Source organism: Metopolophium dirhodum, chromosome 4 (genome assembly GCF_019925205.1).
Source record: "Metopolophium dirhodum isolate CAU chromosome 4, ASM1992520v1, whole genome shotgun sequence".
Taxonomy (NCBI): Eukaryota; Metazoa; Arthropoda; class Insecta; order Hemiptera; family Aphididae; genus Metopolophium; species Metopolophium dirhodum.
The window spans coordinates 10,746,471-10,771,505 of record NC_083563.1 but is presented as its reverse complement, the minus strand read 5'-3'; the positions used below and the strand labels follow the sequence as shown (position 1 = coordinate 10,771,505).

The window sequence follows — 25,035 nt, the reverse complement described above, 5'->3', positions numbered from 1 at the left end:
TACCGAATACGTATAAAACATGATTAGTGTCAGGTATTATACAATTTAATACCGAATGAACAAACGATTATGTTTGGTATTAAATTTATGTACACAGCAACAAATGGTTTATTAACTTTATAATACATTTATTACATGACAATTATTTTAAGTATCGTTAAATCAAATATTATTCATTGCCTACCTTGAATTTTCAATATTGCAGCATATAAAAACTCACCATTTAAGTGGTGTTGACATTATCACTACTGTTGTTTATTTTATTTCTATATACAGTCTAAGATGAATTGTCATTTAAGTTTAAGAATCTGATATTCCAATGTTTATTCACTTATTTACTTATTTCGAGTGGACTTAATTTTTTCATTTCATATATTATAATAAATGATCAACTCAAAAATGTTCTTATAACAGTTTCGTCAAACGATATAATCCACACCAATTGTAGTCATCTGCACTTACAAAGCTGTAATTTGTGTATATTACACCGACAATGCACATACATAAGATATTTTATATAGAAGCTTTTGCTTTTAGTATTTTAATGAGTGTACAGCAGCATTATGTTTCTGCTTTCTCAACCGTAAGTATTACCTATAGGTATATTATTTTTAAAACGTATCTTCAATAACGATAATGATTTAGCTATTTCATAAAAATGAACAATTTATAATACGCATATTATGGTCACTGATTCACATTCCAACAATCAACCCAATTATTTATTTCAAAAATGTGTTATTTAAGTTTTAGAATTATTAATTGTTTTAATGAGTGAGAAACTAATATTAACCATAGGATGGATTGATTTAATAGTAGGTACCTACATTAAATTATGATCATTTTTATACAAAATGTTTAACAATATTATGTATAAATATTAAATATACAGTGTACCACCATATTTGTCCTCGTACACGGTACACACCCACCCGACTACACTAAGGGTCACTTTGTACTGCATATTTATTGCAAATTAGTTATTACATTTTTATAAATTAACTCTGTAATGGATAGATTACCTATTTCAAACTATTAAGTAACGTAAAAACAATATTATATTTTGGACAATAATGTACTGTCACATCCAATGGCCATAGACGCCGCGGATAGTTGTTTAATAAAAAAAAAAAAAAAAAAAAAAAAAAAAAAAAATATTATATTTTATTTTGAGTTCAGATAAAAGAGCAAGACGAAAAAAAGAAATTTTAATTTTAATAGCTGTGGGTCCCCAATTATTGGTTATTGAACTAAATTATAGTCATAACTCATAATTATAATTATAATCTCATTATATATATCATTATAATCTTATCATTCAAAAATATCAACTAAGAAATTATTTTTTAATTTGTTTTTCGTAGGTATAAACACAATACATAGCACAACTTACCAGTAGGAAAGACACGTTGCAATTAAGACAATTAGCAGCTATTATTTTTTATTTTTTTTTTATCCTTTGCCATTGAATCTCAATTTATGATTGTGGAAAAACAACTTGAAATATGATTAGTATTTCTGTTTTTTTTTTTTAGATTCTGAGAGGAGCGATAAATGTATTGTTTTTACAATTATGTGTGTTATTTTTTTGTGTCTGTTATCACATTTTAGACAGAACAAATGCTTAGATTTTCTTCAACAGCATCTTTTCTGATAGAAAAGTGAATCTAGTTGGTATTTTAGGGGGTGAAAAGTAAAAATTTCCCAGTAGTTATCAAAAACGCCGGCCAAAACAAAACAAAAATTAAGGAAGAACGGGAATTTTTACACAAAATCACATTTGAAAAAATTAATTTTGGTTTTTGGCGTAACTCTAAAACAAATAACCGTAGATGCATGAAATTTCCACTGAATGTTTATATTAGCATTTTGTATATACGATAACAATTTCAAAATATTTTGACTTGTTTTGAGCTGTTTACGTACATTTCAGTTATTTTGTTGCATTTACATATTAATGTTAATTCAACTTACTGGCTAGCCGCTAAGGCTAGGTACCGTATTAATAATAAAATAATAATAGTAATAACAATATGAATATAATATACAATACCTACATTGGCAACTCGTCTCCGCTCAGAATCTTTTCGTATACAATGATATTAAATCATTGAATTAAAATTTAATACCATTCATTATATAGTGACCCACTTGTAACCTACTGTACAGCATACCAACATCCACTTACTCACCTTCTTTTGTATTAATTTAGTCAATTATATATTTTTATTTTTGACTTGAAGGCAGATCAAATAATTAGTAATGGATATCCAGTAGAAACGTATGAAGTTGAAACTAAAGACCATTACATGGTGGGTTTGGAACGAATACCGTATAGTAAAAATGGGAATAAAACGAGTGGAAAACCTATAATTCTATTGCATGGCCTGTATGGGACGTCAATGTATTATACTCTTAACAATATATCTCTCAGTAAGTATATTTTGATAAATTTTTGTATCATAAATAATATTTAATTATAATTTTTATACCGTAGTGTAGCACACATTAACCGAAATACCGTACAGTATTGTTAATATATCAATTGATTGTATTATTGAGTATCTTATTAGTTATTATTGTACTTGACAGGATTAAAATGATAGTATATTAATTTTTGTAATCCTATTGTTAGGAAAATAATATGATGGCATAATGTAAGCCTAAGACCACCTAACCTAATCATAGAATAAGACAAATACGTAAATCAATTTCAAATTAATAGAATGATATGTAAATTTTAAATAATCTTATTTGAATACTACCATTAGTTAAATTAGAGTTTGAAAATGTTCAATTTTTTATAATATCTACCCATCTACCTATAATACATGTATTGAATATTATGACAATTATAAAATAGTATAATAAGTAGATAATTATGGAATAATAATATGAATAAATACATTTTTAAGGAATAGCGACGCATTTGTATTTTGTTTCAATCAAAATATCAACTGGTACAAATAAAAGACAAACTTACCAATGCATATTGTTGTATAATAGTAGATAATAATATAATCTATACTAATAGTGTAATGTTTACCGGACAAAGGTTTCATATTATCTGATGCTGGTTTTGACGTTTGGCTTCTCAATTTTCGGCTTGCTGGAATTTCTAAATATATCAAAAATCCAAGAACCGGCCTAGTAACTCCATTGAGAAATATATCATGGGATTTCAGGTAAGATCAACTGTGTTATTCTTTCTGAAATAATTTATATTGCATACAGCGTCTAAAGAGTATGATATAAATCTAAATCAGCACATTATATTGTATAATTGTTTATTTTATGATAGCTCTGTGAGTAATCAGTAATCACATTATGTTTCAATAAAACACATTATACCTGTGGCTTGGCGTGGCGCGGTGGCTGCAATTCGTCACGCTACGTTTATTCATGCCCAACATTTTTAAGCCCATTAAAAGAGTTTTTTATTTATAATCCAGTTTGGTACCTATATATACATAAGAGAAATATATAAAATAATTGAATATGCAATATATTTACTATACAGGTGTAACGGAAACACCTGACACAAAAAAATGGTGTTACTTAAACGTATAACAAAAATTGTGTAAATTATATGGTTAAAAAATAATTTAAGAAATACACTCATGTCAGGATATTCCCAAACATAATATTTAAAAAAAAGTTATTACCTACGTGCTAAATTAATTTAAGTATTAAAAAAATATTGATATTTTAAAATTAGACTACTTGACTTAGATAAGTGTTTTTACCATAAATATTGTTCTTATTATCAGATTTACTTATTGACTATTTTGAATTTTTCTAAAACAATTTAAATCAAAATTTTTTATTTTTTATTTTCTAAATTAAAAAATAAAAATATTATTATTTATATTATACATGTAGCGCAAGTGACTATTAGAACAAAAGTTATTTTATCTGTCTGATATTCCTGTTATACCTACTCGACATAATAATTAAACTAAAATTAATAATTTAATATTTAAGCTTTGACGAATTGGGAATATATGATACGACAGCTGGCATTGATTTTATCTTAAACAAAACTGGGTATTCTAAGATACACATGGGTGGTTATTCTTTCGGAGCTACCATATGCCTGATTGCACTAGCCGAGAGGCCAGAATACAACGAAAAAATTGACAAATTAGTGTTGATAGTGCCGACGGCCAGGATGAAGTACTACGACCGAAGGCTTATTATTTTAAAGATATTCCCCTATTTATTCCATGTAAGTACCATTTGTAATACGTAATATTTGTTGGTATAAAGAATTTATCTTCCGGTGTTTTCATAGTAAAAATATATTACGTGAAGACAGCTGAAGTATTCAAAATTCAAATAATAATATTTCGGGTGGATACAATGTATCTTTTACAAATATTATACATTTTTTATTCTTTAGAATTACTGAAATCAATTTATGACGTTACTTTTAAATTTATATTTTATATTTGTATAATTATATATTATGTGAATATATGTTCATAATAAATTGCATATTAATGCAAAACTATTCATATTTTAATCATATTCTGTTATTTATAAATTATAAGAGGCCTTTGAGAGGTAGAGAATACGTACCTAAGATGAAACACCCAGACGACCAATGGCTAGGACGACAGTGTAAAGAGAAGAAATACATGAAATTTTTTTGTCTTTATGTAATGACTCAAGTACAAGGCAACCTTCTACCAATAAATTACGTACGTAAATCAAAATTTTTTTAAATGTTGATGAACAAATTGGAGTTGACACGTCTAAATCATACAACTCAAATTATAATAATAAATTATATTTACTTGTGTCTAATTTATTATAATTATATATTTTATTCGCATAAAGTAAAATGTATTATATCTATTTTCAAATAATTATAAAAGCTAATAATTACAAATTAAAAAGTTAAAACCATCTATACCAGTTTCTTGGGAAGAATACAATGTCATGGCATAATTGTTGAATCATTACAATAATGTATTATGTTTACTAAAAACACATCACACACCTCACTCTTAATTATCATAAAAATATTTGTTTTTCTTAGAATACCATTGAAATACTGAGAACATATCCTCAGCCAACATCTGTTAAAGTTATGACTCACTATTACCAACTCATACTTCAGGGTAAGCACAATAAATTGTTTGTCATATACAATAATATAAATAAGCGGTTTACTTTGTAACATATTTTGCGGTTGCATTTATTAAGCTCGCCAGTTTAATTGAGTTTTCTATAAATCTATTAATCTATAGATTATTGATCATCAAAAATATATGTATATATATGGAATACATATCTTGACTAATTATAACTATCTTGTTTAATAAATTATCATTAACTTTTCAGATTATTTCCGAAAGTATGATTATGGGAAAATTGGAAATATAAAGCATTATAACTCCACTTCTCCACCTGATTATGATTTATCTAAAGTGATAGCGCCGACATATGTTTATCAATCAAAACATGATATTATTGCTCCACCTAAGGTATGAATATTAAAACAACAATTATTTTAAATTGTAATAACTGGACAAAACGTGTATACACTATACACTAGTCACATGGGCATGCTCGCGGAGGGGACCATGGTTAAACCCCATGACCCCCCCTCCCATTTGCCGTTTTTAGGTGCGCCGATAGCCCCCCTCCCTATATATGTTCCTAGAAACTATATATAACCCCATCCACCCTGTTGAAAATTTCTAAGAACGACACTGACTAGGCATAATATAATATATATTGTTTATCAAACATTATGTACTAGATACCTTTGAATAAATTACACTTACACATGTTTACAATATTGTGCCCACTTCGTTTTATCTCACCCGTTGAGTTGACATGAATACCTTCCTCACTAAAATATTTGTACATATTCCGCTATTTTTTTTTAATGAAGTTCTAATAACTCGAATTATTTACTTACCCAATATGATTATCCGTTACTAAAAAAAACTAATTTTACATTTATATACCTAACTATGGATATATAGATACTAAACTAAAGTCCAATCATGTTCGAAAAATGTAATATTAAATCATCACTCTCATTATTAATATATTGACGATGTATAAAAACTGTAGACCTACTGTTGAAAATGCTGGTGAGGAAAATAAACCAATTTATTTAGATGAACTTTATTGAATAAAATGTAAAAGTTTATAAATATTAATATTAGTATTAAAAAAATGTTTTTTTTAATATGTATACAATTTCAGGACGTAAAATGGTTAGTGGACCGACTACCCAATATCAAGAACATCACAATGGTGAAGAAATTCAGTCACATGGGATTCGCTATAAGCCCGTATGCTAAACCTATTAACCTTTTAATTGCTAAACATTTATTGGAAAATAGTAATTAATTTTATTAAATTTTTTAAATTTGAAATGTACCTACTTATTATAAAAAATAAATAAATGTGTTGTTGAATTTTGTATCAATACTCAAATGGTGACTCTTAATTTCATTATTCTCTGAATAGAAGAATTTAATTTTACTAATGTATACCTACCTAACAGTTTTTACAGATGTCTTAACCATTATAATTGCATATATATTGTACGACCGGCATGATTTTGATTTTGAAAATATGTTCATGTAATAAACTGTCGGTGACAAACCAAGGAACTTTAGAAACTATACAGACATATGGCTTGAAAAAATCAGATTATCTGATTGTCAAGAGTTTGGCGTAACCAATTAGCAATACCATAAGACCAGATTGGTTAAAAAATGCATTTATATTATAGAAACATGGTGTATTTAAATTAGATTAAAAGAGGCAGCGTCTTAGAATGTGTAAGAAAATTTATAAAATTTATAGTTGCTTACGTTTGTTTTTGCGAATGGGGCCTCACAAAAGTTTTCTATTGAATAGAAAACCATAGACAGTGTTGTATGGTTGTATTTTATAGCTGGGGAATCTTTTGGTCAAAGAATGAAAGTAACATGAGCTGATATTGATGAGTTTATTTTAATTTTCCATGTTTTGAATTATCGATATAAAGCATTAAGATAAGTTTGGAGTAATTGACTTGTTTTGACTCAATTAAGATTGGCAGCTAAAATGGCCGTGTAATCAGCGTAGGTTCCAATTAGGTTATTATTGGTTTTTGGGATGTCTATAATAAAGATAATATAGAGGAAGGAAGTGATATCACTTCCTTTAGTGACGCCAGCTATATAACACTAGCTAATAGTACCTATATATCATATGTATTGGAGAATGTTGATTCGAAATTGACTTTATTTATTCTGGTTTCAAAGTAGGATTTTAGTAAAAGACAATACCAATGTGTAGAGAATGTTTTTTTTTAGTTTGAACAACCTTCGTGACACCATGGTATTTTACATCAATTAATAGTTTTGAACAGTATTTTTTTTGTTTCGAGAGAAGAATCAATGTAGTCCATCACTCGGTAAAGCTCATGAAATGTGCACATATTCCATGGAATATAAAATGCCATTTAAAATAATTATCAACTATGATATTGTAGGTTGTACATAAAAAAAAAATTGCCCTAGTATTGTCTCGTATTTTCCTTACGCTACATAACATAATAATCAAATCATACAGAAAGACATTTTTACATAATTGCATTTAAATTTATTTTAGAATTTTCACTGGATTATTATTTTAGGAACCAACTTATTGTTTTCTAAAAAAATGTTTGTTAATAAAAATGTATGTTTTCTTATAAACGACGTTCTATGTTTCAATATTATACAAACTATAAGCAGCGAGTGCTGTAATTTTGTTTATCCATGTAAAAATATACCAACATATATTATTACACAAAGTTTAGATGTTTTAAATTAAACACAATACGCCACATCATATCCGGCAAAACGTAGAGACTAAACAACTAAAGAATTGACCCAAAACCTTAAAAAATAGCCCCTGAAATCAAACCCTTGAAACGCATATAACCCGAATGATTTTTTCCCAAAACACCCGAATAAACTGAAACTAAAACACTGCAGTTGATCTGAAACCAGAATAATTTTTTATTTAACAAATTTTAATAATATTTTAAAACAAATTATAATTATATGAAATAGGTATCTAGGGCGGATCTAGGGGGGGGGGGGGGGGGTCCAGGAGGTCAGCTGACCCACAGTTAACATTTGCTGATCAAATTGGCCTCTTTTCAGATCTTGGGTAGTTGGACACTAGGACCCTCAAATAAACACACATATAGTATAAATTAATTTTTTTGTTTTATATACCTAGTACACAAGTATAGATTTCTAATCTGGTTTTAATAAGTGGCCCCTTGAAATGTCCTGACCCACCGTTTTCTAACTCTGGATCCGCCCCAGTATCTATCAGTTATTAAAAAGTAATAACTTATAACATATAGGTGCAAATATGATCAAAATTTTGTGGAGTTATGATGATGACATCCAAGTTATGTCTTTCTTGTGGTATATATCTATTTACATCAAGTACCTATGATATATCTGATCACACTTTTAACCTTTCTTTGGTTTTAACCTAACTACTTTACAGTTGTATTAACCCGTTTACATGAATTAGCAATGTCCTGGTTTCTATAGATACGTGCAGTACAGTTATGCCTCAGGACGAGTTCCCGTAAATAGTTAACATGAATGCTAAATTATTGCTAATATTCATTTATTTGGCAAGAATCATAGTCTAGTAATGTAAAGTATTGTAGACAAAACAGGTATTTTAACGACTGAAATATTTGACAAATAATACGCCGGTACACGTGTACTGGTATAAACACTATAAACTGTTCACACAACTAATCAGAAAATGTTGGTGGTGTGATATTTTTAATACAATATGTTTATTGATCATAATATAATCCTACTATGGTACTCATATTGTTTTATGTAATTACAGTCATTAGCTGGCTACTAAAACCAACAGAAAAGTTATAAAAATTAAACTTGATTCTGTATTATTACAAAGTACCTTTTTTAGAAAAACTCGGTGTATTTCCCAAAAAAAGATTAAATACTAATATTTTATTTGAAATTCCCAACTCAATTACAATTTAAACAAATAAATAAAAACGATTATTAACCAGAAACATAATAGACCCATGATTCTAATGTAGATATAGATAGTATATAGGTAGAATTTAGATATTTAGCTGCCAAAACGTCATGTAATTTGTTTATAAAAATTATTGTATTATTTTAATACATTTTCTTACGGTTAGGTATCGCATGTTATTATCTTCATACTTATAACTTATAAGTTATAAGTGTATAACGATACTGGGGAAACAGAACCAACGAGAGTAATATAATTGAAAAAAAAATATAATTTTAGCATAAAACTTACATAACATAATTTTTCACCTTTAAATGAATAAAACACTAATTAAATTTAAAAATTGTTGAACAAGTACCGCTCCACTATACATTGGGTGTCGTATGAGTCACTATAATGGATGTGTTAAATTGGAATTCAATGATATAAAATCTTTATATAGGTACGAAAAACGATTTTGAGTGAAAACAGTCTGTCCGCCCTGTACTTAATATAGGTACTGAGTACCTATATTAATTGTTATAAGAAAAAAATTAAAGAATTTCAAAAAAAATATTCGTTTAGATATTATGCGGGAATTATCATACATTACATTCATAGATACAATTTTTTACCAGTAAATTTTAATTTTAACTGATATATATAAGTAATAACATAAAATAAATGGATATCGTATTATTAGAAATTTGTAATTTTCTGAGAAATAAAACATTATTTTGTTCAAACGCCAACTATTAACTTATTAAAATTTATGAATAATTCACTTATGGTATTTGTATTTCCATAAAAATTGTCCATCATTACTATTCACATGATCATAATTAATATTTTTTACCATTTTTTTTAATTATTTTATACCGGATTTTAATTTTAATATCGTTAAATAAATATCACTATCAATTACAATTTACCAATTTCAATAATACCACTTAAACATTTTACATGGATATAAATCAAATTTAACAGTATTACAATTTAACAAATTAACTATATAATGAAAAAGTTAGTCAGTTTTCATAGAAATTAAGGTTTTGAAATGTTCAATATATTTTTTTTTCATCTGAATACTTACTGAGTATACCTAAACCTAAACATTTACGTTATAATTACATTAACAGAACTACCAAATGTTTTTTAAGTTGATTTTTTTTAATAATTTAGAAATGTGTAGTATAATATAGGTAGCACCTATAATAAAATTAACTCGCTAAGTTTGAAATGTTAAAAAAAAATCGTTAGCAAAAACTAATGTTTTTTTATGACTTCGCGGTACTTATAAATTTGTAATTAAATACTACACTAATGCCCTTGGGGGTCCCACTCAGAATATATACTTAAGAGTAACAAATTAACTTTATTCTTTCAATACTCAATCTTAATATATTTTTGTACAAACTTTAAACATCACATCACATAATAGAATTAATTATTTTAACATACTAATAAAAACATGTTCTGAAATAAGTATTACTGCGTATTTATTATTTTTTAAGTATTTGAGAATTATTTTTTAAACAAATATGGATATTTATAAGATATATTTTTGGGTGACGATTCTATGTAGTACACAATATTTTGTGTCATCTAAAGAAACCGTAAGTACATTTTCACTATAGTTACCTAGTATTATACCTACTTAATAAGTGATAGGAAATAGACAATAATTAAACTAGTTTTTGGACCGGATACATTTAATTTCTTTTAAAAATACTTACACCAATGTGATGAGTAGATGATACATTTAGAACTTGAAAAGTTAGCTAAGCTTTAAAATATTCACCTATAGCATGTTTTAATGGTGTATGTAATTATTAAATACAACTAAACCAACATTGTTATTTTTATGTTCAAAGTGGGAAAAAATCAAAAATAGTGGATACCCACTTAAGATGTATGAATACCAAACTGAAGACCATTTTATGTTAGGTATGGAACGAATACCATATAGTAAATATGGTAACAAAACAATCGGTAAACCCGTGATCTTATTATCCGGTATGTTTGCCACGTCCATTGTATATGTATCACATAACAAATCACTCGGTAAGTAATCTATTTATTAATTATTAAAGTTTTCTTATCTAGGGAGTACGGTATCGTTTTTGTAATCTTGTTTGTATAACATAATGGTAAAATGTATTTTCATTATTTTAGATTCTGAACGGTTTGACGAGTTTTTACAATGTGTGTGTGTGTGTGTGTGTTTTCTTTTGTTAAGTCACCTTTTGTAGCAGTAAAAAATCCTTAAAACTTAAAGTTCGAGAGTGCTTTCTGATAGAAAATTTGATTCAGATTGTACTTAAAGAGTCAAAAATATTGAATGGGTTCCCAATTTTTCAAAACAATCTGAAAAAATTAGAGAATTACGATTTTTTTACGCAATACCTATTTTGATACAAACATATTAATATAATCAATCACCTTTATTTTTTTAATTCAAAAATGAATATTTCTAGAGACACGAATTCGCACAAAATATATTTTATAAAATCAATTTCTAGACATTTCGTTTAAAAAATATATTTTGGATCTTTTTGAGTTATTTATAGAAATTTTAAATTTATTTTGTTTATGTATGATAATTTATTGATGGATAAAAAACTTTGGCAAAATGCAAGGTTCCCCATAAGTTACTCCTAACTCAATTAAAAAATATCAAAAATACAGTCACAATTTTTTCTGTAAGTACACATTACAAGTTCAAGTTTTTACGGAATTGGATATTTAAATAGAAAATAACTATTTTAGTTATTTTGATGTAATTCAAATAGTATCATTCGTAAAGTACTGACTATTAACAAAATATTAAAATTTCTTTTAAGCTATTTATACATAACTAATTACCTATTTATAATTGAATAACAGCTATTAATATATTATATGATATAATATTTTACAATATAATATGCGATTTATTTCTGTCAAAACTTAGTTCAACCTACCTTATCAATAACAGAAAATTAAATCACTAACAGCAATATAAATGCACAGTAAAATATTTAAATTTGAAATGCCTATCCTTGGAATTATGTGCTGACAGCTGACAGTCTGCTGCCTGCGCTCAGAATCGTTTTTTGTATGCAATAATTTATTACCTATTTAATTAAAATTTAACACATCCATTACCCATAACAGTGACCTACTCAACGACGTTCAACACACATAGGGACTATAAAGTTTACATAAAAATGTCTATGATTTCTCCGGTTGTTAATTTTCGAAACCTAAGTTTAGAACACCTACCCGTTGTGTCCGTCAGTTAGTTACTAGTTTACGTAGTTACGATTGTTAATATTCATTTTTTCATTTTAATACATATATTAGTATTCATAATTCAAAACAAAAAAACTATAAATACACTTAATTAGAGATTTATAAATATTTTAATATTACAGTTGAACAAATGAATAGTTTTACTAACGGTTCTATTCGACGTAAATTCATACTAGCCAGTATTAAAAGTATCAAAATATGAGAATTTAATATAGTTTCATACTAACCAATATTAAAACGCTAGTACAAAATTAGGTTATGAAATTGTGTATGGAGTTGTAGTTTATTGCGTTGGAATATTAAAATTCATTAGAAACCGGGAATTCAGCACACTCTCAGAGTAAGCTTTCCTAACTTGTTTTAAAACTATCTGTTAAACATTTCTAAATATAAAACGTGTTATATAAAATACTAAATTTCATAATGAAATACGTATTTTGGATTTCTATTATTTAAATCTAGTGTGTCTTCATTTTTAATTTGTATTGCATTTCTAACGTATTTTCTATGGCTCTCTATCAAAATCCAAATCAACTAAATCATAAAACCATTATAGAATAGGTTCCCTAGTTTGTATAACCATTTATGATAGTCTTAACCCTGATTATAATATGATCTAAGGTCACAATCGTATTAGTGTCCATAACAAACATATTTATAGGTACAACTAACGTTTTATTCGATTACTTAATAATTATTTTCAAACGATTTCCTAGATAATATTCTTGTTGTATAATTTACTAGGGGGCTTCTCACATATATTTTCCCATAATTTATATCATATACATACCTATAATTATTACAAAAAATAAAATAAACTTATAAATAAAACCATTTGAAGAAAAGATATTAAATATATTAAATCTCTTAGTCTAAATATTTTCTTTCCACAGTGAAACATTAATTGTACATATTTTATTAATCAGTGGCGTTATATACAAACATATAGCAATTAAATCATTATAGAGTAAAACATTATTTAGTTTCAAAGGTTTAAAACTATTTCGCCATCAAATTTTAATTTCTATATACCTATATGAATAATGTTAATCGTTTAGGTTACCTGCTATCAGATGCAGGATTCGACGTTTGGCTTTTCAATTACCGAGTTACGGGTATGTCCAAAAAAATTAAGGATCCGAGGACAGGAATAGTTCCTAAATTAAGTAGTTTAAATTGGGATTACAGGTGAGAGCAAAGTATAATATATTGTATACCTTATATTATGATTGAAATGCATCGCATATGATGGAAATGTTGTTTGACACAATTAAAATGTGATTTGTTTTGTTTGTAATTAACATGTTCCAACTGATATAAATTTATTCAACACTTAAGCTAATAGGCTGAACTATTTACCATATCCTAAAATTTAATTTCATAATTTTTGATTATTAGATTGTTTTTGTTTCAATGATACTTGAAATCTAAATATGTATTATTTATTAATTGAGTCGTTGGTTACAAAATAAACCAATGGTTGAAGAAATAGTATTGAGAATGTAATTTATTGATCTTCATTAATTTCGAATAACTATAATAACTTGACTATAATATTTTAGTAAATCTGATTAATCTTATAGCTACCCCTATGGCAATTATAATGTACAGTCAATCCTACTATTTTTATAGTACAACAACTGTTTCGATTTTTCAGTGTACTTATATACCTATTTAATATTTTATTTATTTATGAGTTTGTAACTAATTATTTATATAAAACGAATTGATTATATTATTACTCATAATATATACTATTACATACATTTTAATAAAAAAATTATTTTTTTTTTTTGTCAATTTTGAAAATAAAATCTACTCTTTGCTTTTTATTTTATGATTTAATAAGGAATTCATATGGGACAATTTGTATTGTACGATGATTCAACAACATAACTTTGTTATTAATTTATTATATAATTTATAATTTATAGGAACTAATATTGATATTCAAAACCCTAAACTATTATATTTAGTATATAGTAAATAAGTAGTCAATAATCAAAATTAAAGACAAACTTATGTCTTATATTCGTACAGTTTGAAAATTAATTATTACTGGCTTTCCAGAAATTGTATATTTCTATGCTCTCCAACTTTAATACATTACCTATACATATATATTAATATATTATTTATATATATTTGCATATACAGGATTATTCGCCAAGCATGATGCTCACCCCCATTTTTTTCGTTCAAGGGGTATGAATAATACTAAAAAATTCTATGAAAATGTATTTTTGTATTTTTAATAATATGGTTTATTGAGCGGTTTGAGAGTAAATTATTACCTATAATCAATATTGTAGAAGATAAGTTAATCTATGCTTGTATAAAAGTAAATTTTCGATATTTTAATTACTAAACACAATAATTCAAATTCAAAAAGTAAAATATCACAAGTTTTAGATCTAAATATTGGACATGGAAAATAAAATTGTAATATTGGAACTAGTATTTATTATTTTATTAAACTTGCGCCATTTTTACAAATTATTAATATTGATAGATTAATATTAATGACGGCAATATTCAAATTACCATAGCCCCATATCTTATAAGCTAATTATCATGGACCTTTTATCAGTGGTTAAATTGGGAATAATTTTGAGGGGGGACTAACCTACCAAAAATTGAGAAGCGTTCCCGAGTTCTTTCAAAGGCTATGTCTAACCAAACTTTTTAAAGAAACCCACTACAAACTAGGTATAATTTGTTTCTTTCACACACCTTTGTAATTTGTTCATAAAAAGTTTATGTTAATGGTATGTAAAATCAAATTTTCTCCTAAGGAAAATGATTTAAAACATATAATGCCTGCTAAGTAAAAAATAAATTGCAATTCATTGCCTAAAATGTGTAAAAAAATAATATGCGTTTACATTTTAATTTTAAAAATTTTATTAAATAAACAAATAAAAATAATTTATAGTAAATATAACTATTCATATTCTTTCAGTTTAATAATGTATTTAAATTTATTATATCACATAGGTATAGGTAACCTTTTACCTTTATTAATAAGTTACTAAAATTTAGTAGCGTCCCCCGGACTTTGGAGACTTAAATTAAAAGGGACGCATAATCTTATCATAAATTAGAAGGCTCCTCCCCCCCCCCACTTTAACCACTGCCTTTTATCCTTAGAACATAAAGTTAAATAACTCAAAAACTAATCGTACGGATTTTGATTCTGATACGTTAATTTTTTTAGAAAAATGATCCACCAAATAATTTAAAAGGGGTCCTCATTTGAAAAACAGAATTTGTATCTCCACAGGAGATTCCTTAAGCAGTATAAAAAATCTCTAGAATTTGAAAATATAGTATTTAAGTATATTTAAAAATTCCAAAATCTGATTTGAAATAACTGCATTATTGAAGAAAAAAGTGGGTGAGCATACTTGGTGAATCACCCTATGTATAATAATTGTGATCATGAGTTTTGTTCTGATGAAAAATGTTAAACCCCTTAAATTCCATAATATCAATGCCAGTATAATAGATAATAATGACCATGTTGTATTGATTGTATTATTGGTTTCAGCTTTCATGAATTAGCTATTTACGATCTACCAGCCGCCATTGATCTTGTAATATCTGTGACTGGGTATTCTAAAGTTGACGTTGGGGGTGTTTCACTCGGAGGAACCATACCTCTAATTACACTAGCTGAAAGACCAGAGTACAATAAAAAAGTCAGAAATTTAGTCCTGATGGCGCCAGCTAGTAGAATGGGATCTGGATACCAGGGTTTACCGTACTACTTTGTTAGAGCAGCTCTTCGGAGATTCATAGTAATTATTTCATAAAAAAATCAATTTATCTAAATAGTTCTCTGCAAAGTATTCACGACGCCCTTTAGAGCCGTGACTCACAGTTTGAATATTTTTGGACTAGAGCAAATAGTACTTAAACATAAATATACATTGTATACCGTGGTACTATTGTAACTGTTATTTTTCAGAAAACGGATTTCAGTTTTCGTTACATATCACTTAACAGTGATCCAGATAATATTGCAGTTGGACAATTATGTAGACTTAAAATGTATGGATTCATTTGCGTCCAATCGATGAACATTATACAGGGAATGTATCATCCCCTTCATATTGTACGTATTATCTGAGAAAAATGTACCTAGGTACACATTTTTACTAATTTAAATTTATTTTAAATATTTCAAACAAAATGTTCCTTTTTATTCCAGTAATAAGATTAAACCAACCTAAAATAAATGTTTGTCTGTGTCTAGGAACCCGTCATAGATGTATTTACGACTTATCCGCAGCCGACGTCAGTGAAAACGGTTAAACACTATTTTCAATTATTGTTATCAGGTAAATAGTGATCAAATAAACTAATTTGTTTACATATATGTTCAAAATTTGTAACGCATAAAATATTTTAATTTACATCAAGTTAAGATCAACAATATATTTTATTATTAATTTCCATAGGTCGATTTACTAATTATGATTATGGACCAATTGGAAACATGGCACATTACCATTCCAGACAAGTTCCAGAGTATGACATAAGTAAAATTACAGCTCCAGCTATCATCATGTATTCGAAACGGGACAACCTTGTGCCTCCACAGGTACTGTACATATTTTTATCAACAATTTTGAGTGAAGGTCAACATTAGATTAAACCTAATTAAATTCAAGTATTAAAGTATACTCATAACTATAATATTGAATAAAAAAAATGCTTAATGCTGCAGTAATATAAAAATATTATTACCGCTACGCGATGAGCTTTATAATACATACTTATGGATAAGTTAGAACACCTGGTTTCGTGTTATAACTTATAATATTGTATTGCATAATACTATGTTTGTTTATTTTATTTTAGGACATTAAATGGTTACTGAACAATTTACCAAATATTAAGAGCACGCTTTATATCGACAAAATACCATTCAGTCATCAGTCTTTTGTGATGGACAAAAACTCACATTTAGTTATTGGTCCATACATAGTGAAACAATTATCATCATAACATAATATTTTAAAAAGGGAAATATATTAAATTCAATGAAAAACTTAATCCTTACGTGTGAAGATGTATTCGACTTTATTTGTATAAGAAATAGTTAATAGTAATATGAACGTAATTATTAAATATTATAATGGTAAGCAGCAAAATGTTAATGTGTTGTAACAAAATATCAAAATTATACCCAATAAATATATTAGTTTTGCTAGATTTTCATAAATTTGTTATTATTTTAATTGTACAGATAAATTATTAAAATAAAACGTTTAAAATAATAATAAACATACTAATGTTGAAAATTAATTGATTGGATGATTCAGATTAAATTTAATCGTTATGGTGAATCTAATTGGTGCATTCGGGAGGTCAAAATTTAAAATTCTCAATATATTGACTCAATAAACTATAGTTTTCAAAAGCATAGGGAAAAACAAAACAAAAATTAAGAAAATACAGTGATTTTTACGCAAAATTGATTTTGGTTTTTGGTGTAACTCTAAAGCAAATAACCGTAGTACATACATGACATTTTCACTGAATGTTAATATTAAAATTCGGGCGGCATTTTTCTTCGGGCAAGTCACGGTGTCCGGAGAACAAGTGCCACCATCCCCCAACCCGGGGCACGGCAGAAACCTATAGGTGCCCCATTAGAAATTCTGCCAAAACACAACACACACGTGTACCAACCTACCTAATTTAAAAACCTACAGTTCCCTCCCCCACACCCAATGACCTGTTGCCGCGGGTTACCCAATCAGTTTTATTCAAGACTCCTCATAAGTTTTTCTACCTTAATCAAAAAAAAAAATTGCCTACCTGAGAGTCAAAATAAATTTTTATGAACATTTGTTGTATACATTTTTACAACATTGGATATTCACTCGATTCCTCATTTAGCAATTTTCTTATTTTGTTGTAATTCAAAAACGAATAACCGTAGACTCTTTAAATTTTATCATAATATGTTTATTTTATCAATTCCTATATTTGATAACATTTTCAAAATATTTTGACTTGTTTTGAGCTGTTTACGGACAATTTCAAATTTCAATTTTTTTAGTTTTTTTTTCTATGAATATCAATTAAGTTTTATTTGTTGGGCCAAAAAGCGCCAAATTTTAATACAAGGCTCCTGATATATTGTTACAATAGAAGTTGAAAATTATTAAAAATACATAAGCATACATTTTTTTTTAAAAAAATAAAAATTTTGAATTTTGATCAAATTTATCAAATTTAAAACTTAAAAAGGTGGATGGAACTTTTCTACTTTACCGGACACCCTTTTTTTTGCGATTTTTTTAGGGGACTTTGTCATATTTTTGACGAAAAAAATTATGGTGAAATCAGAATTTGGGGCTCGGACTTAGTTTCGAAGTTATCGGCGAATGAAGTTGGCTATTTTAAGTTCACTGTCCCTATCATAAAGATTGATGTTTTTGTTTTTGAAACTTGTGCTTTTATGGAGATTACGGTGCGAGGTTATCCACTTTATCAGGTAATTAAAAACGAAAATATCCCTCGATCTGCTATCCAAATCCACCTAAGTTAAATTAAAAATGTATATTTGTTGCACCGAAAACTTAAATAATGATATAAATAACTCATTGTATTGGGTTTATTGTTCCATTAAAACACCATAAAATTGTAGATTAAGTATATCTAACGTATTATACATTTTCTAAACTTAAATAATGATATAAATAACTCATTGCATTAGGTTTATTGTTCCATTAAAACACCATAAAATTGTAGATTAAGTATATCTAACGTATTATACATTTTCTATAACAAAAAACCACTGTGTTTTTCTGTGCGTACGCGAAAACATCTACGACACTACTTTCCTATACGATGGAGAATCATATTAATTTATTCGATTTATTTATGATGTCAAACCTAAACGACGGTTTAGGTTTGATAAATAAATTACAACTGTTAGGTGCATTGCCCACGGAAGAAAAATGTATCCGTGGACATCAAATGAAGTTGGTGAAAGACCAATCTTCACTCGACAAGTTTAAATGGGTTTGTCGTGAAAAAATTAATTCTAAAAAGGGGAAAAAACTCTGCAATTATAGGTAAGTACTACTAAAATGTAATAAATTACTAAAAAAAAACCGGGGAAGTCGATTGTTTTAATAGATTAATTGATCAGTTCTTCACTAATTTAAATACATTTTTTAGCTTGTCACTCCGACACAAGACTTTTTTTTATAAGTCACATCTATCACTGTTAGACATTTGTGGCTTCGTCAACTTATGGACGTCAAACTGTACATTCCCGGCCATAAAAACCCAATTGCGGCTATCACATCAGGTCATTACTGATTGGTCATCATTTTGCCGAGAAGTCACATATGACGCAATGGTGATCAAAAAAGTTAAATTGGGAGGATATGGCCACACAGTTGAGATTGACGAATCAAAATTTGGGCGTCGAAAACACCATAGAGGTCACAGGGTTGAGGGACAGTGGGTATTCGGGGGCTATGAAAGGGAAACTGGCAATGTTTTCATGGTCCCGGTTGAAAAGCGTGACGCCACAACCCTACTACACGTCATAAAAGAGTGGATCAAGCCCGGAACAACCATAATCTCAGATTGTTGGAAGGTATGCTTGAATATTGCATATAGTATTATTAATATAAATTGAATAAATAATTTTATTTTAGGCTTACAACACCTTAAACAATGAAGGCTACATGACAAGTCCACATGACGGTCAACCATAGCCTCCATTTCAAGGACCCGGAAACTGGAGTGCACTCAAATTCCATTGAGACTTCCTGGAGACACGCCAAGGCATCAATGTCCAATTATTGCTGGAAAAAAAATTTTTCGCGGGATACTTGGCCAAACACATGTTTACCAAACACTGTCGGATCTACAATTTAGATCCGACAGCTGAGTTTTTCAAAAACGCCGGTAGACTGTACCATAAAGATAACGAAAATGTTATATTTAATGACGGCCGCGGCGGTGACGACGACGACGACGACGACGACGGCAACGACGAAGAATTGTAGAATTATAAGAATTGTACTTAGTTGATAGTGAATAAAAATTAAAATAGTTGAAAAAATTTGTTGTGCATAGGAAGTGCACAATCTGTTTTCATATAATCTGTGGCGTTACTGCGCATGCGCTGGGACTTATTCGCGTGTATGGGCAGTGATGCCTTGTTAGCGGCACTCGTCGCTACGCTCCTCGGCGCCGTCGCTCCGCTCCGCAAATCGAAAATATCCCTCGACTTGCTGTGCAACACCACCTTAAGTAGGTCACAGGGTAAGTTATGTCGTAGTATGGGCAGTGATGCTTTGCTAGCATCAATCTTCATGATAGGGACAGTGAACTTAAAATAGCGAACTTCATTCGCCGATAACTTCGAAACTAAGTCCGAGCCCCAAATTCTGACTTCACCATCGTTTTCAGCGTACTTACCTACATATATTTCAATTACAAAAATCGCAAAAAAAAAGGTGTCCGGTAAAGTAGAAATATACCGAATTCAATGATATAATATCATTGTACAAGAAAAACGATTCTGAGCGAAAACGGTCAGTCAGCCTATGATAGGAGCCTATGAAATAACTAATAAGTATATTTGATGATATTATTGTGAATAAAGTAATTTATATTATAACCTATTTACGTAGAGCCTTGTTTTAAATTTTCAATATTTAGCCATAAAAGTTAAACATTTTATACATTTTTAACTACAAAATAATTAATAAATTATAAATTTGATAAATGTTGTCAAAATTTGAACTTTAAATGCTTATAAAAAAAATTGTGCATATGTATTTTTCAATAAAGTAATATAAATCGTAACTTATATTTTATCGCAAATAAAATTACTGAGCTTGGTTATAAAATATTTATATGCCTTTTTACTTTAATAGGTATAAGTTCTGAGGTTCGATTTTCATAATATTCAACTAAACAAAAACATAAATACTTGTAATAAGTATCTCATACATAATCATGATAATATAATGAAGTATTTATAGGTATATCTAATTATATTGTACGCATGTACGAAGATTTAAAATTCAGTTATAGGGGGACGGAGTGGCCGAGTGGACTAAGGCGTCGGCTGTTACGCAGCCGACCCAAGTTCGATTCCTTGGCCGCGGGCGGCATTTTTCTTCGGACAAGTCACGGTGTCCGGAGAACAAGTGCCGCCATCCCCCACCTGGGCATGGCAGATACCTACGGGTGCCCAATCAAAAATTCTGCCAAACACAACACACACCTGTAAAAACCCTACCGTTACAAACCCTACTACCTACAATCATAAAACCTGACAATCAGCTAATGGCCATAGTCGCCGGGCTTTAAAAGACCAATAAAAAAAAAAAAATTCAGTTAAATTTCTACCTATTTTTAATTTTTCGATATTAAATAATAGTATTATGTTTAAAATCGTTTTTATTTTCTGGCTTAAATCAGAAAACATGACAACGTATATAAAGTCAGGCCTTAAATCGGTTTTTTGAAAAACGTCATAATTTGTTATTCTGCAGCCTAACTGTTAGTCGTTCTAATATTTTGTCTACAATTATAACTTATAACAATGTACTGTGTAAACGAGTTCACCGTCCGGTTGTTGCTGATCACCGTATTGTTGAACTTACGAAGAATTACGGATATTGTGCGCAAATTTTACCAAAACTGGATTGAACTGGAAAACGGTGACCAGAGACTTGATCTGGTTTGTAGCTGTTGCAAATCGAAGGACACGCCGGTTGGTCAAGCGAATTGCAACACCGACTTCGTAATAATAACATTATAATAATTGATGTGATTATTCTTGTGTTTAAGGCGAACGACGAGACCGAAGGAAGGATGAAGAGGCACGCATTCACGCAAGTAGATCTTCCGGGATCGCGGCCCCGCCGACGTCGCGGCCGCCGCTCCCAAAAATCCACGTGTCAGCCTCAGAATTTCGCCACGGAAAGCGTAGCCGTCGCTCGCTCCGACTTTCCGCGACCGCCTCTGCCGGTACAAAACTTCGGCCCGGCTGTCTGCACGACGTGGCAGCCACAGAATTTTGCTACTGAAAGCGTAGCCGTCGCTCGCTCCGACTTTCCGCGAGCGCCTCTGCCGGTACAAAACTTCGGCCCGGCTGTCTACACGACGTGGCAGCCACCGAATTTCGCTATGGGACGCGTGGCCGCAGCTCGCTTAAGGTTTCCACCGCCGACGCTGCCGATGCAAAACTTCGGCCCGGCCGTGTACACGACGTGGCAGCCTGCACGGCCCCCGAGAATGGTGATGGTGCCAGCCCCTCGCTTCGGGTTTCCGCGACCGCCGCCGCCGCCAACATATTACGTGGGCCCAGTTCACTGCAGAACAAGCGTGTAAAAACTGAATATCATTTTTAAATATTATCTACCTATGTACCTCTTTATATTTTCTAAATAACTATTCTTGTAAAATATTAATTATTGAACCTATATTTATTGTAATATTATAAAATGTAAAGTATGTTAAGTATATAAATTTATAAAGTATTGTTTAAGTACTGCCCAATATTAATAAATACTTGTCGATGTGAAAACTATTTTGAAATTATTTCTTCGAAAACGCGATAGATATAATAATGTATTTAGTTTTTTAACTAAGTAATAAGTAATAGAAAATAATATTATTTTATGCATACTTATTAAAAGGTAAATGCATTATGTACTTGTATAAATTGTATGGAGGAAAGATAGACTCCATAGATAGTGGTTTATTTTAAGTGTTAAAGTTATATCTTTTTTTTCATCATCTGTCAAGTAAAATCCCATCAAACTTTATCACAGCAAATTTCCGTTATTGAACATTTATGAATTTTGAAGTATCACATTTTTAACGTATAATTTAAATATGAAATTATGTAAATAACAAGAACAAAATAAATGTAGTCTTATAGGTAAATTTTCAAATATGCCACGCGATTACATACCGGGTTTGTAACATTTGTGACTTTTTAGAACTTAAAAGCTTTTGAAACACGAATCCCATTTTGTGAACAATGCTCTATATATAAATATTCGATGGTTAAAAAAATGGTTTATCAAGCCAACTTTATCAAGGCCTGGTTTACACGATCCTTTTTGTAGCGCATTATAAAATGCACATTAAACGTATGTACCTATTGTATATTGCACATGAGTACGCCTGTTTTTCCAGGTCACAATAGGTGGTGAAGTACGAATAATATTCTTCACTGGTGCTAATCACCATAAAATATCATTTTTAATCACATAATATCATTGATATACCTATATGTATATATAGTTACTGATTAAACGATATTATAACATATTACGATATTAGATCGATAACATCCGGTAGAACTTGCACCAGAGTGAAAGAACGAAAAGATTTGTTACTTCGATAGATACGTATAATAATTTAGATTTTACAACTCCAGCCGTTAACTTACTATAACGCTACTAGCTATAAATCGAATAAAAATAAAAAATAATTTCTGTAAACAATACTTATCGATTATCGAAAGGTTACAGTATTACTATAAATTCGAACATTTCGTGCGAGACATATCATATATTTTAATCCAAGGTCGTTCGAATTATACTTAAGAACTTCGTGACTTTTACTCTGATTTTTATAAATAAAAAGGTAGGTAAGTGGATGTCACTCTGCTGTACAGTAGGTGACAAGTGGGTCACTGTAATGGATGGTGTTAAATTTGAATTCAATGATATAATATCATTGTATAAGAAATACGATTCTGAGCGAAAACGGTGATAGGAGCCTATGAAATAAGTATATTTGATGATATTATTGTGAATAAAGTAATTTATATATAACCTATTTACGTAGAGCCTTGTTTTAAATTTTCAATCCTTAGCCATAAAAGTTAAATATTTTATACATTTTTAACTACAAAATAATTAATAAATTATAAATTTGATAAATGTTGTCAAAATTTGAACTTAAAATGCTTATAAAAAAAATTGTACATATGTATTTTTAATATTGTTCAACTGCTATTAGAACGATATATCAGGAGCCTTATATTAAATTTTCACGCTTTTTTACCCAACAAATAAAATGTTATTGATATTTATAGAAAAAAAACTAAAAAAGGTGATGACAGACACACAAAAAAAAAACACATCATTGTAAAATCAATACATTCATCGCTTCGCTCAGAATCTAAAATGTATAAAATATTCAACTTTTATAGCTAAGGATTATTATTATTTTTGCATATGACAGCTAAGGATTGAAAGAAAAGGATTGAAAATTTAAAACAAGGTTCCATGTAAATAGGTAAATAAATTACTATATTAACAATAATATCATCAAATATACTTTTTGTTTTTTCTTTGTAACTTTATAATATTAATTCAACTGACAGGCTACTGTAATAAAAATCTGTTGTAAAAATTCGGACTTCAAACGCTCATAAAAAATGAATTTGACTTTCCGGTTATTTTTATTTTTAAATACTTAAAACTTATGTATAATCTTAACTACATATTATATGAATCATGATAACGAAAAAAAATGTAAAACATACATCGTGACTTCGTGTCAGACTTAGGCACTGTTACCTATTTTTACGCTTGTATTTATTCTCTATTCTGTTTATTGGCTAACATAACTCTTTGTATCATAATTACTGTTGGCGTATGTGTCTAATGTCTAAATACAGCCATATTTGCTGGTTATTTTTACTTGTGTAAA

General features: G+C 28.8%; 1 protein-coding gene and 1 pseudogene across 1 annotated transcript; both read left to right on the top strand.

Moving 5' to 3' along the window:
• Positions 1-437: 437 nt before the first annotated feature.
• On the top strand, positions 438-17,496 carry LOC132942812 (uncharacterized). Its single transcript, XM_061011462.1, has 16 exons — positions 438-583; positions 2,244-2,433; positions 3,056-3,185; positions 3,985-4,228; positions 4,554-4,703; positions 5,045-5,126; positions 5,350-5,492; positions 6,226-6,364; positions 6,926-6,954; positions 10,893-11,082; positions 13,371-13,500; positions 15,863-16,112; positions 16,283-16,429; positions 16,571-16,655; positions 16,776-16,918; positions 17,179-17,496. Exons 1-16 carry the CDS (start codon positions 494-496, stop codon positions 17,323-17,325), a joined length of 2,289 nt encoding a protein of 762 aa, XP_060867445.1. The 5' UTR covers positions 438-493; the 3' UTR covers positions 17,326-17,496.
• Positions 17,497-19,693: 2,197 nt separating this feature from the next.
• LOC132942811 (uncharacterized) lies at positions 19,694-20,354 on the top strand (annotated as a pseudogene).
• The last annotated feature ends 4,681 nt before the right edge of the window (positions 20,355-25,035 follow it).

Bases quoted from the DNA above. Each gene is read 5' to 3' on its own strand.
- LOC132942812 (XM_061011462.1), top strand. From the start codon at position 494: ATGCACATACATAAGATATTTTATATAGAAGCTTTTGCTTTTAGTATT. The intron at 2,434-3,055 runs GTAAGTATATTT...TACCGGACAAAG, and splicing joins TCTTAACAATATATCTCTCA to GTTTCATATTATCTGATGCT. The intron at 4,229-4,553 runs GTAAGTACCATT...ATAAATTATAAG, and splicing joins TATTCCCCTATTTATTCCAT to AGGCCTTTGAGAGGTAGAGA.